The sequence below is a fragment of the Schistocerca piceifrons genome, chromosome 1, assembly GCF_021461385.2.
Source record: "Schistocerca piceifrons isolate TAMUIC-IGC-003096 chromosome 1, iqSchPice1.1, whole genome shotgun sequence".
Lineage (NCBI taxonomy): Eukaryota > Metazoa > Arthropoda > Insecta > Orthoptera > Acrididae > Schistocerca > Schistocerca piceifrons.
Genome location: NC_060138.1, coordinates 341,834,217 through 341,849,134, shown reverse-complemented (window position 1 = coordinate 341,849,134; position 14,918 = coordinate 341,834,217). Strand labels below are relative to the sequence as shown.

Sequence of the window (14,918 nt, the reverse complement as noted above, 5' to 3'; positions counted from 1 at the left end):
TCTGCCTCGCGCGTAGAAAACGCGGGTGAGCCGACGCCTTCAACGTTAAGTGAGCTTCAAAATCTGAAACACGCCCCAGGCCTTCCTCAAAAATATCGGGAAAGTCTGAGATCAAAGATTCCAATGATTGATAGGGAACGTCTTCGGAGACCAACTGTATGGTGTCAGCGATAGAAAAACCGAAAGCTTGAAAGGCATCCAGGCCAAAAAGGTTAGCGGAGCTCGCATCACTGACAACAATAAAAGTAATAGGCCGAGTAACTGATTTGTAAGTCACGTCGGTAGTGAATTGACCCAGTAGGGGAATGAACTGTTTACCATAACCGGGTAGACGCCGGTAAACTGGTGCCAACGGGGGTGATCCAAGGTCGGAATAAGTTTGTGCATTCAACAATGAAACTGCCGCGCCTGTATCTACTTGCAGTTGTAACCGGCGCGACCGAACCAACACCTCGATAAAGAGTTTGCGTGCCGATGCGTCGGGTGCCTGGCCCGATGAAATTTCCTGAATGTCAATGTCCATGTCCTCTGTACCTGCTTCCTTCGATTCTTTTGAGGTTGAGCGGCAAACTTTAGCAATGTGACCTTTTTTATGACATTTGCGACAAACGGCCCAACGCTGGGGGCACTCTGACCGATCATGATGTATATAGCATGACGCACAGGACGGCAATAGGGGCCGGCGGCTGGAATTCTGTTTACGCGCCGTGCGGGAGCGGCCGTAATGGCCGGATGGTACCGCTCGCACGTCGTCCACCCTGGACACAGTGGACGCGGCCGTGCCGCCCTGAACTTCCACAACATCGCACCACGCTTCCAGCTGTTGACCTGCTGCGTGAGAGACTTCATACGATTGAGCAATGGACAGGACTTCCTCGAGGGAAGGGTCTTCTAACTGCAGGGCCCATTGCCGGACCTCCCTATCAGGGGCCGAACGAACAATGATGTCGCGTTCCATAACGTGGGCATATGACTCTCGCGACTGCTCCGTGACAAAATGACACTTGCGACTAAGACCGTGCAGGGTAGCTGCCCACGCCCAGTAAGACTGATGGGCCTGTTTCTTGCATTGATAGAACTCGACCCTAGCCGCCACAACATCTGTGCGGCGGCGATAATATGAAGACAGCAATGAACACAATGCGTCAAAAGACAAGGACGAGGGTTCCTGCAACGGCGCTAGCTGCCGCAAAACTTGATACAGTGAGGGAGATATCCAAGACAAGAAGAGAGCATGACATACCTCCGCATCGGCAACATGAAACGCCTGGAAATGCTGCCGAAGGCGATGTTCATATGCGTCCCAATCCTCCGCCGTCTCGTCATACGGGGGAAAGGGAGGAGGGAACTGCGCCGGAGCAGACGGCGTGGAGAGCAACGCCGGAAGCACTTGTTTCATGGTGGCCATGAGCTCCGTCTGCTGCGCAACCAAAACCCGCACCAAATCCTCCATGCCGTGGAGAAGCTGCGAAACCGGAACAACGACGCAACACGCGAAAGAACGACCCTACTCGTCGCCAATTGTGTAGTAACACTGTTCACGTTTACGTAGCACTTCACTTAGCGTAGACCGGGACTGTGTCCTAGGCATGCTCGATGTTAACTGACTGGGCACGGCCCGTGCTGCCGGAGTTGTTCTTGTTGTTGTTATGCCGGCAGAGGTCGCGTCCGAATTCTTGCGTGCCCTCTGGTGGACGGGACTCTTCTTGCGGCAACTACTGTCCGTGATGCGCCGTGCCAGTGTGCGCCTCCCGCGAACTTTCTGGTGGCTACTACAGACTCTTCATCTGAAATGGTGCGTACCCTATGTACTAGTGTTTTTAGTACCTCATTTCTTTGTGAAGGGTGGTGGCAGCTGTCTACATGCCAAATAAATGTCAGCATGCATTTTCTTCCAGTACACACAGTGGCTCAGGGTGCTGTAAACTCTCCTCCTGATAATGATGATGATGATGATGATTGGTTTGTGAGGCTCAACTGTGTAGTCATCAGCGCCCGTACAAAGTCCCAATTTTTACACAGTTCAGTTTAACTACCGCCACGAATGATGATGATGATGTTGATGGTGAAATGAAGAGGGCAATATAAACAGTCCCCCGCCAGAGAAAATCCCCAACCCGGCCAGGGCCCGAACCCAGGACCCCACGATCCAGAGGCAGCAACAGTAGCAACTAGACCACGAGCTGTGGATATCCTGATAATGACATCCAGGAATGGTAATCTTCCTTCTGCTTCAGTGCCCTTAGTAAATTTGATTTTGGGATGCACAGAGTTCAAATGTACAAGGAAGTCAAGGAGTTTCTACCTTCCATGGGGCCACATGGTGAATGTATCATCCACATAACGGAAAAAACACATGGGTTTCCATTTGGATGATGCCAGGGCTTCCTCCTCGAGGTACTCCATATACAAATCCGCAACCACAGACAAGAGTGGGCTCCCCACTGAAACTTCTTGCATTTGTTCTTAGTATTCTCTATTAAACAGAAAATATGTGAAGGTCAGGACACGTGTGAAAAGGTCAGTGGTCTTCTCATCATATTCCTGATGAATAAGCTCTAGTGACTCATGCAGAGATACCCCGGTGAAGAAAACAATATCAAAACCCAGTAGGATACCTGAGTTTTTCACCCTGAAGTTGTCAATGCATTTTACAAAATCCACAGAATTGAGGATATGATGAGCACATTTACCCACATAAGGACTTAGTATTTCCATTATGTATTTTGCCAGCAAATAGATAGGTGTCCTAATGTTGTTGACAATGGGGTGCAATGGCACCCCACTTATGTGGGCTTCAGAGACTCCATAAAGTGTAGGCGGTACAGGTCCTTGAGATAACAGTTTCATGGCGACCGCCTTCAGTAAATCCATGTCCTTGACAAGAGCCCTAGTATTGTTCTCCACCTTCTTTGTGGGGTCAGCGCTGATCTTCCTGTAGGAGTCATCTAGCAGGCTTTGCAATGTAGTCCTTGCGGGAAAGCACAACAAGAATGTTGCCTTTGTCACAGGTAAGACAACACTCTCTGGGCTTTCGCTCAGATCCCGAACAGCCACCCTATCTCTGCTTGTAATGTTCAGCTTCACAGGCTTAGTTCTCATCAGAGCACTACAGGTTTCACGACATACTTCTTCAGCTGCTTCAGGTGATAGTTACATCATACCCTGTTCAACTGCACTGACAATGTCCATGACTGGAGTGAACTTATGGGTGGGATCAAAGTTAACACCCTTCTCCACAACTGAAACAGCGTTGTCACTCAGCTCCATGTCAGTCAGATTGATCACCGTCTTGCATGGTGCCTCCAGTGATGGTTTGTCAGAGAGATGTAAGAATTTTGATATCTGACACCTTGTGGCCTTCCTATGGGCAGAATCTGCTATCACCCAGGTAACACCATCAATCCAGTTCCAGGTCCATGAATTAAAATGATTGGCCAGTTGTAAATGTAATCTAAATAGTTCCAGGGAGTTGTACTCAAGGCTCCAGTGGGTAAAGTGCACTCTCTCATGTACCAAGGCAAGGTTGGCCCACTTCCTATTCTCCTAGCTGCTGCAGAATTGATGTGATGCTTGACCTTAGCAAAGTTTGGCACAACGTGCTGGGCATGACATCTCTTGAGAAATGCAAGAGCATTCAGCAGATGGCGTCTTTGGTGGCACAACTTGTCAAATTTCTTCATGCTGCAATACATCTCCTCCCCATATAGGTATATGCTGTGATTCTTCAGTTTCTGTTGAAGTATTTGTTGAATGAACAGTCCAAAGGTTGTACTGCTGGTTCATAGTGTCCAACGCCCCATTGTCAGGTTTGCTGATGAAAGCTCCTGAGGGCGAACGGCCGACTAATATCCCCTGTCCCGTGAGCTGTTTCCTCCATGGACTGTGCCCATAGCCACGTATATTGGCATCAGTTGAGTAGGCCTCTGGTATTATCGGCAATGATCTTCGATGGTGTGCACTGTCTGTCCAGTATATGTCTTTCAACAGTGACATGGAATCTGGTATACACTGGCCTTCCACAAACTGAGATCATCTTTGATGCTCCCCAATAACGGTCTATGACAGTCACTAGAACTTAATGGTCAGAAATTTGACAAGACCACCGAGCTTTTCAGGCATGTCTTGACCTTCATGTACTTTCTGTTTAATGGAGAAGACTGTGAACAAATGAAAGGAGCCACAATGGGCAGCCCACTCTCACCTGTGGTCACAAATGTGTATCTGAAATACTTTGAGAAGGAAGCTCTGGTGTCATCTAAATGGAAACCCATGTGTTTCCTCTGTTACATGGATGACACATTCATCATGTGGCCCCATGGAAGGCAGAAACCCCTTGACTTCCTTACACATTCGAACTCCATACATCCCAGCATCATATTGACTATGGAGACCAATACAGAAGAAAGAGTGCACCAGAGGAAAATGTGCACTGACCTGTATTTGCATGCAGACAGCTGTCACCACCCTTCGCAGAGGAATGGGGCACTAAAACACTAGTACATAGGACGTGCACCATTTCACATGCAGAGAGTCTGTCCCCGGAGCCGGAACACCTCAGAACCGTATTCTGAAAAAATGGGTACTCAGAAGGGCAGATTAGGTGTGCGCTCTGCCCCAACACTACAGTGCAACCTCTGGAGACGGATAAAGTCATGGAGGAAGGAGCAGCAACGGCCTTTATACTGTACACTCGCAGACTACTGGGAAAATCAGATGCGTATTGAAGCAACACCGATTAAAAACTGTCTTTTGCCCACACCATAAAAAGTTAGCATTATTGGGAAGCATCAAAAATGACCTCAGTTTGCAGAAAGCCAGCATATGCCAGGTTCCATGGCAATATGGACAGACATATTGGACAGACAGTGCACACCATCGAAGATCGTTTCCACGAATTCCAGAGGCACACTTGACTGATGTATCTCAAGAAGTCAGTGGTCGCAGAACACTGTTTGTCCGAGAATCATGCAATGGAGTATGAACATACCAGGATCTTGGCACAGACTTCCAAATACCGGGACACCCGTCCCTAGAGAGGCCATAGAAATTCTTACTAGGAACAATCTCAGCAACCAAGATTGCGGTTATAGTTTTAGCAAGGCTTGGGAACCAACACTGAGTTTAAGATAGGAGATTCTCAGAAAGAAAGGTGACCAGAGTGAATCGAGCACCTACATCACAGACACTGATGATTGCGTCTCTGAGACCACTAACATGCAGCCACAGGCAGGGAGGGAATGGCTCATCGAGGCAGGGGACATTAGTTGTACATGTGCCCTCAGAAGGTCAGTTCATTAGTGCACCTGACAATGGCGGCATGTCTGATCACCAAAATACAGTGCCCGTTGGACATTGTGAACCGGCAGTACACCTGTGGACTATTCGAACAATGAAAGATTTTTTTTTTTTGTATATATTGTCTCTGAGAATATTCAACTTTAATACAATTCTTCAAAGTGCTGCCCACAGTTGAAGGCGATACATCCCAGCAATGTAATATTGCCTTTGTTTTCACAGACTTAGCTCATCCTTATGAAAACAAAACTATGCGTCTTTGTGTTTCTGAAGAATGTGGCCACTTCCTCAAGGAATGCCACTGATGTCAGATGAGATGATCGTATTTGATTAATTGTCCACAGTCTTATTTTACCCAAGTATAGGTTGAATTTTATCACTAATGTGTCTCAATATATATCTTACCAATACACAGCGACTTGCAGATACAGATCAATGTTTCTCTATTTCCACCAAACAAAATGATTGGTTTGTGGACCAAAGCACATGTGGTTCATTTTTTCCCCATTTGTATTCCTATGTTCTTGAGTACTGTGGAGTTCCTGCAGCTGCATCGGATGCCATACTCATGAATCATAGGAGAGAGCATTTTGATGTTTATAAAGTATGTACAATTGTAGTGATAATAGGAGGCCTTATATCCTGATAAAACACAGAGCAAAAGAACAAAAATTGTGATCAAAAATATAGGCAAAAATTTAAAACTGAAAATTACTGCTTGCACTATAACAGAAAGCAACAATTAAACTATTTATGGTAATCCCAGGAAAGAATGGTTGAGAAAAGCAACATCCAGTAAAGAAATAAATTCGACCACCAGGGAATGATTTAGAAATGCACGAGCTGGACAATTCCAAAGTTAGTACCAATGGGTCATGTAACGGCTTAGAAATCAGGAAAGAAACAATTCAACACTTCCCACATTCATAATATGAAGCAATCAGTAAAAACAATAGGGATACTAAAACTGGGAGGAGAAAGTCACCTTACTGAAAGTTGCAAATTAGAACTTTCATAATGGGGATCAAATTGAATACTTCTTTCCAATATTAGCTGCAAAATCTAGATTGTTTTTCAGTTGTGTGAATACGGAAAGGAAAAACTGGTGAAATACTTTACCATTTCACAAGAATTACCATAAAAAAATGTGTTACAGGTACAATCATGAAACAATGGCTGATTATGCTTGTGTATGCCATAAAAAAAAGGTAATGACTTACATCTACATCAAACAATGGAAACTCCAGGTAGAAATTCAACAATGTAGGCAAAGACAGATTGCTGCTTACCGTAAAGAAGACATGTCACGTGGCAGACAAGCACAATTAAAAGACACTCACATATAGCTTTCGGCCACAGTTTATGCCAGTAATACATGCATGCACACATGTGAGTGCGCGCACGTATACACACACACACACACACACACACACACACACACACACACACACACGACTGCCAACCCCAGCATCTTGGGCTGAGACGTCGGGGTTAGCGGTTGTGGGTGCATGAGGTGTGCTTGCTTGCTTTTGTGTGTGTGTGTGTGTGTGTGTGTGTGTGTGTGTGTGTGTGTGTGTGTGTGTGAGAGAGAGAGAGAGAGAGAGAGAGAGAGAGAATGGAGCATGTGTATGTGTGTCTTACTGACAAAGGCTATGGCCGAAAGCTATATGTGAGTGTCTTTTAATTGTGCCTCTCTGCAACTTGATGTGTCTGTAAGTAGCAACCCACATCTACATCTATACTCTGCAAACCAATGTGAGGTGCTTGGCAGGGGGTACGTCCCATTGTACCAGATATTAGTGTTTCTTCCTGTACCATTCACATATGGAGCATTGGAAGACTTATTGTCTGAATGTCTCTGGGCGTGCAGCAATTATTCTAATCTTACCCTCACAATCCTTGTGTGAGTGATACGTAGGAGGTTGCAGTATAACCCTAATCATTTAAAGCCAGTTCTTGAAACTTTGTTCATAAACTATCTCGGGATAATTTATATCTATCTTCAACAGTCTTCCAATTCAGTTCCTTCAGTATCTCTGTGACACTCTCCCATGGCTCAAACAAACCTGTGACCATTCATGCTGCCCTTCTCTGTATATGTTCAATCACCCCTGTTAGTCCTATCTGGTACGGGTCTTCAAGTGTCTGCCATTTCAGTTTCTTACTGCTCTTAATGTCACAATTTGACCCGACAAATTCTTTGCTGAATGTGGTAGGGTCATTACCAATGTAACATCTGTTATACAGCCATTAGAGCTGTGTATAATTTTAAATTATAGTACTTTCAAAGGAAATGCATGTCATAACTGCTCATGATAGAACCAATGTTAAGAGATGTGCTGTTTGCAATGGAATCTTCACATGGTGAAGATATGTCAGAAAAGAATGTAATTTGTAATTTTTGTCATTTATTTGCTAAGTGAAAGCAAGTTACATGCAAAAGGGGATATGAGGAAGGGGAGGGAGATGATAACTGTGCGAGAGTTTACAAACTCATACAGTCATAAAAAGAAAAATGATAGGATCTTATACAGGATATTGGACAAAAGAGGTTACTTTTACAACTTGGTAACTGGGATCCCCAACATGGTTGAAACCTTTAGTTAGAAGTGCATTTAAGGTGTCAGCAGCTCTTCTGCTATATTCTGCAGTTAGTAAAACAGTTATCTACATTTTCCATATATCATTAGAATGAATGCTTTATTAAAATGATGTTATTGGGCAAAAGATCAAAAATGTTTGTTTCTGCATATTGAACTGAGCCACTGACAGCTTTAATAACTGTTCGCTTAGTGAATTATGGGAAGTGAACATGAAAAATCATGAGCTGTATGATTAGAAAGATGGCAAAACCAATGACAAAACAGGGTTGAAAAAATGTTGTCACAATCTGCAGTGTATGAAATTACATGGCAACATAATGGAATATATTGTGTAGAATGCTGTCATGTAAAACATAATATTCCACAAAATTTAATCTGCACTCTTAGGGTCTTGTATAACTGCAACCATGGAAACAAGAACATTTTGAAAATACTCAACAAAATCAGTGCAACACCACAGCCAGTTTTCCTTCAATCACATTGGTAGGTCTCATCAACTTACAGCCAAATTGTAACATTTTAACCTAATCCATACCTCAGGTTACACCAATCTAACATTTCTACCTAATTTTTTTTTAGATCTCAGGCTACACTAAAGATCCGTTTGTTACCGCAGCCTGTTTTCTTCCAATCACGTTTTCTGGCTTCGACAACTCACAACGAAACTATAATATTGGAATAACTTTCTCAAAAATACACATAAATATACAGTCACTGTTGTCTGAAATTATTACTACTTGCTTAGATTTATTCTTTGTTCAGTGTAATAACTTTCAAAATTTCTCGCTGTGTTGAAATGTCAAGCTGTCAAACAAACAAGACGGCATATACGTGAACCACAACAAGTAGAAAATGTATGACGACGCCATTTAAATGCATAAAGGATATTTTCTATTGCAGAAAATTATCTTTCTAGTAAGTTAAACTAATGTAATTGCATTTCTATTCAAGGAGGAAATATAGTGTGCTCTCTTTTATTTGTACATAGAAAATCGCTAGTAAATTGCCTAGAAGGCAGAAACTAGTTGTGAATCAATAAAATAAATACAGCAGAAGTGGAGTAGTGCCCCTTCTTTTACATATTTTTTGTTTGTCCTGCTGGAGAAAGTCAATAATTAAACACAAATTCTGACTCTTCATCGAAATTTAAAGATTGAATTCTCTAATCATAAAACAACATTTCTGTCTATTACTAATAGCAACTGCTAGATTATTTCAATAAGAACATAATCAGAAAATAGCTGTCTTTCTAGACAAGTAATAAGTCAATTTATATCAAAATAACAGTAAACCAAAAATTTTTGTAATTTCTTTTGTTTCAAGCAATTTTCTTTTTCTTTACTCTTATCGAGAACTGTTTCAGTATTTAAATGTGTGCTATACTATTTCTGTGGCTGCTGAATTCCAGAAGAAATGAACTTCACATTGTAACAGGGTATTTTACAGAGGATATTTGATTGGTTACACCATTATAATCCTACACAGGTTTTACTTTATTCTCTTGACAGAGCAAACATTATAAGAACATCACATTTTAATGTAAAGTGTATCAACAATTCACAACTATCACAGTCATGTTACTCTGCATTACAGTCACTGTTTCTCACTTTTCTGAGTCGACTCGTTTGAGTCCTTTGTGTGAACTTCGTCATGCCATTTTATCAGAGGATCGTCGTAACCTCTGGCAGCACCTGCCTGCTCTTTCTTCATCCTGTAACATACACATAGATTCAAAGTAGCTGTGACACAGCCGATTAAAGTCAAAAATTGTTAAAAATTCTTCACTGCTAGGCATCTAGCAATGTAAACATACTCAGCTGTTAACAAAAACTATGGTTGCAATTCTTTATTTTCAACTAAACCATCAGCATCAGTTAAATTTACACATGGCAGTTTCATGGAATGTTAAGTTACAGCAGAGTGAAAAAAGAACTGAATGGGCTTTTCATCCATTCACACATTTCTTCAGTACTGATGTGAGAACAAAATAAATACGGAAAAACTGTTAGTCCAAACTGCTTCTTCATATCACCTTCACTGTTAATTGCTTGTGTGACATTAACCACAAAAATTATGATTGCAGTAAAAAGTATTAACATCTTATACATATAGGTCCCTAAGAGAGGTTAAAAGTACAATTACAAATTGGCAGTTTTTCACATGACATGCAGCTATTGGTAATGGCATGATTAACCACGGAAAATCAAAACAATTTACGTTTTTATATTATCAGTAAGCATCATAAAAAAATGTCAAAAATCATACGTTTGGAAGTAATGGCCAAATATATTTGAAAACCAACAAATTAATACGAGGAATCAAGCTTCATTTTTTGGCAGTGGTGAAAGTACACTTGCACTGTGAACAGCTTTTTCGTGGCATAATAATATGCAACTTCAGAAGTGCATTTTTACATAAACATTGCTGCTCATTTCACTTGCAACAAATTAAGGCGTGCTCTGAGGTTCCTGTCTAACAACATGTTCAGAAATCGTGACATATTTGTAAAAAACAGCACAGTATTTTTGACAAGCAAGACTAAATATTTTTACTGCTTGTTCAACATGAACATGCAAAGCCATGTGGGTATTAGCATGCTGCAAAAAATACACCAACACTGAAAGCACTTTTACAAAATGTGACACTTTCACAAAACTAGAACTGCACTGAAGTGCACTTAGTACGGCTCATTTCTGATATTTATAGTGTTCATTGTCAGAAACATATAGCTGTAATTTTTAAACACACATTAATTTACAATGTTATTCACTAGATGAATATTAATATCAAAACTTAAATTTCTACAAATGAAAGAAAGTATAAGGTATCATTATTTACAAAGCAAAAGAAAACAACAACAACATTCTTGTTGGCTACAGTATGTGCACTTTAATTTTAGCAGAGATTTGCATTCTTAGAATCACGTAATATAAACAAGGAGCTGTTCAGAAGACACAATTTTAATTTGGGAGACAATTTTAATTTGCTTTTCTGTATCTGGGGAAACCAATCACTTCACATATCTTGTAAAAAGGTGTTGCTGAACAGGTGGATTTCTGAAAGGTGTTCAACACTGTAATGTATTTTCTACTGGACAGAATTCAAACACACTGTAGAACTTTTTAAAATCAGGGTAAAGTTCTTATAATTCCAAAACAAATGGCGTGACATTTGGTGAAATTTAACAGAGACGGTGATTTGTGGAGACAGACAACAAAAAATTTGAACAATGTGAGAGTGTATTCATGTAAAGAGACAGATTCCTTCCATGGCTGACTTGTCCTCCATTTACCAGCAGTAGCTAAACAGTAAAAGAAGCAAGCATGAAGCGCCTCCTCATGCCATGAACAAACTGAAATTACTAACATTTATAAGGATAAATATTTTCTATTTCAAATGAATTTTTGAAATGGTTGCTCATGACATTTGAACGGAAATTAACAAACTCACCAAGTCATTGCAAAAATTTAAAGTATTCAAATAATTCGAGTTTAAGTCAGATTCTCTGGAAATGTGTATTTGTGGCAGATGCATGAATCTCACATTTCCATCATGGGCAAGGTCCTAGTAGAAGTGGATTGCCTTGCCTTCCTCTGACCCATTACAAATTGTCAACTATTGCACATCACTGTCAAGCAGTTGTGTTGTTACCGTTGAAAGGAACAAGTATGATGAAATCCAGTGCCAATATATAATCTACTTGCTGCATGGGGACCATCAAACTTAAAATTTCCATCCGATGGATGTATCACCATGAACAGTATCACATGTCCTCACACTCCATAAGACAACATCGAGATGATTGGAATTTAATCCAGACACAAAGACTGGTGATCAATAACTGTACACCGTCACCACTCTTTCCTTTGCCAACCAAATGTTAATGAAGAAGATTTCTTCTGCCAGCAGGATTAGAACCTCAGAGTCGAACACCATTGAACACAACTGCATTAGCAATCTTGGCTACGGATGCAGGTAATTAAAGTACTAATAACAAAAAAAAAAGGGAAATGAGGATTTCAAATCTTGCTGATGATGATCTCATTATAAAAAGAACACTACCTCAGATTGGGCAAGGATGGGGAGGGAAATTGATTGTAACCTTTGAGAAGGCATCATCTAAGCATTTGCCTTAAATAATTTAGGGAAAAAATGGAAAACTTTAACCACAACAGCACCTCATTAAATACTAACAATTAAAAATATGGGCTGTATTTGTAACTAAAGAATTAATCTACTTATCACCTCTTTTCAACAGACCGTAATGCACATTAGATGAATGAATACACGAAAGCTCTATTTCTTATTTAATTACCATATTTACTCAAATCTAGGCCACACTCGAATCTAAGCCGCACCTGAAAAATGAGACTCGAAATAAAGAAAAAAAAATTTCCCGAATCTAAGCCACACCTGAAATTTGAGACTCGAAATTCAAGGGGAGAGGAAAGTTTTAGGCCGCACCTCCAAATCGAAACAAAGTTGGTCCACTGTAATATGAGACACAATTTAGGTCGAATGAATGAAGATACAGCTACAGTAGTTTGGTTCGAGTCTTAATCTTAGCAGTTAAGCTTTACCATGTAGCCGTTGCTATGCGTCAGGTGCTCCGTCCATATTTATATGGGTACCATTCCTTTTTCATGTGCTTCATCTGCTTTGAATTTATTGCTTATTTTTCTTTGATCTGATTAGTGCCATTCTCTTTGTTATAGGTGTTTACGTCACTCTAAGCTGAAAATGCATTACTGTACTGTGTCATGCATTGTTTGTTGCATTCTGATAATTAGTGTTTACGACCTGTCACCGCTTGCGGCATGGCTTGCTTTTGTGCGCGCTACTGCCGCTTACAATTTAACAAAAAAGAAAAGAGGAATCATCTCATTAGCGAAACAATGGCAAGAGACTGCTATTTCTTGTTACTTACACTGCTGCTTTCTTTGATAATGATCAACAAGAGCCAAATAATAGACTGCATATGATAGAAGATGTTCTGCACAAGAGTTTAGCGAAAATTTTTCTCCGTTTTAAAATCTTTGCAGATGCCTCTGTAGTACATTACATTCTGCACAGAAATTAGTCATCTTAGATTTAAAAATCTTGTCAATTGACATGCTTTATTTCTGACTGTATCAATATTAGGCATAAGAATAATAGAATATAAACATGACATGATATGTATATTATTCCGCGTTTGCTGTTGTCTCACTCTAGTTTCGTAGTTTATTAGGCAGACAGGATTTAAATGAGATAGCAGCAAACACGAAAGAATACATGGCAAAATGTTTATATTCATATTATTCTTATGGTGAAGAGAATACTGCATGTGATTCACGATTCATAAAAGTTCTTATTAGCAACAATCTCTTGTCACAGGTAGGTAAAAATTCAGAACGTCGAGTTGGCCATATTGACAAACATCTCAAACAGTCTTGCCAGTCGGATTTTTGTAGTATGCTGAAATGCTGCTAAATTTGAAGATAAACAATACGGAATTTGTATTTACTTCATTGGATAATGTATGAAAATGCAGTGGTCGAAACTTGGGGTGGAGAAAAAAAAGCTCGTCTTCCACCTCTCTCTCTCTCTCTCTCTCTCTCTCTCTCTCTCTCTCTCTCTCTCTCTCTCCCTCCTTCTTCTTCTTCTTCTTCTTCTTCTTTTTTTTTTTTTTTTTTTTTTTTTTTTTTTTTTTTTACTGACGCAGAGGTTTTGTCACCATTGCTTATCTTTGTGCCTGCAAAGCATTCCTGTGTAGCGCTACATAATTCGACGGCAGAAGTTAGTTGTGGCGGCACCTACCAACATTTTTCAGAACTTCTGCTTACTTTGCACTCGATTCTAAGCCGCAGGCGGGTTTTGGGATTACAAAAACCGGGAAAAAAGTGCGGCTTAGATTAGAGTAAATACAGTATACATTCAGGTACATTTTCCTGAATTCCTCTTTTCCTCTGTTTATCTTCCACCTCTTCCATAGGTCATCCAAGGTTTTTTTTCTCCTGCCAGTGACATATATGTAGTCTTTCACAAGTGCCTGACTGTAATGTGGCCATCACACTGATTAAGTCGGAGTCAACTTTTACATGCTACAATAAATTTGCCCAGCAATCTGAAAAAGCAAGTAACTATGGCTGCTGGGATAGTTTGTGGATAAAATGTTCGCTTCCCCTTGAACTGTCCTTTGGTATATGTGTTAGTGGTCCTGTGGTTAAACAGTGTGCAGCTTAAATGCAACGCGACTCATTAGATAAGTTTTTTTATATCACATTTTGTTAACAGTAACTAAGTCTGATTATTTTAGTTACAGACATGTTAAATGAATTAAACTTAGTGTCTAGCTAGTTAAAATAGAGGCAACAGGAAACAGTATATCAATGTATCAATTCAGCTACTTCCATCTGCCATATCACTGAGAGTTTCTTAGAATGCACATATAGTGGTGTTTTATTTTTATTTTGAGGGTAGTTCCAATGGGAGAATTCTAAAGAAAGTCAATTTTTGGGTCTATAATAAAAATAATATATGTAACATTTTCCACATGACCACTAGAGAATGCTTTTTCAATAAAACCATCTGGTGAATGAGGTTTTCAATTTGTGCACTTAAAATGAAAAACAACATAAATAATGAGTGCAGGAGGCTTCCCATGCTCAACTAGAAGTGGAGTTTCTATTCAGTGCCCCAAAGTTAGTGCAGTATGTTCCTAATTTAATACTTGGTATCCTAAAATGCATTATTAATATGCCGCCATCAGAATACTAACAGTTTCTGAGATGGTACTGCTACATCAAGTGGCTGAATATTACTCAGTCGATACCATTAATTTTAATTTGAATTTCACTAAGTGGTGTGTCAGCTTACAGTTGAAACTGAACGCAGAGATGTACGAAACTTTTCACTGTTGGAGTCAAGAGAGACACACTTCTTAGCTTGTAGTCACTCAGTAGAACCATTGGTAAAATAACTAAGAGTCTAACAAAAAACAACTCCATAAATAAAAGTCTGCGAGCAGTAACAATG

The 14,918-nt window shown here is 40.3% G+C and overlaps 1 protein-coding gene across 1 annotated transcript in view; it reads right to left on the bottom strand.

The window, feature by feature from the left end:
* Positions 1 to 9,373: 9,373 nt before the first annotated feature.
* LOC124790849 (RPII140-upstream gene protein) overlaps positions 9,374 to 14,918 on the bottom strand; it is a 47,519-nt gene continuing 41,974 nt past the window's right edge. Inside the window, exon 6 of the mRNA XM_047257815.1 lies at positions 9,374 to 9,612. Within this exon, the coding sequence (XP_047113771.1) occupies positions 9,495 to 9,612 (118 nt within the window). The 3' untranslated portion in view covers positions 9,374 to 9,494. The remainder of the gene's footprint in view (positions 9,613 to 14,918) is intronic.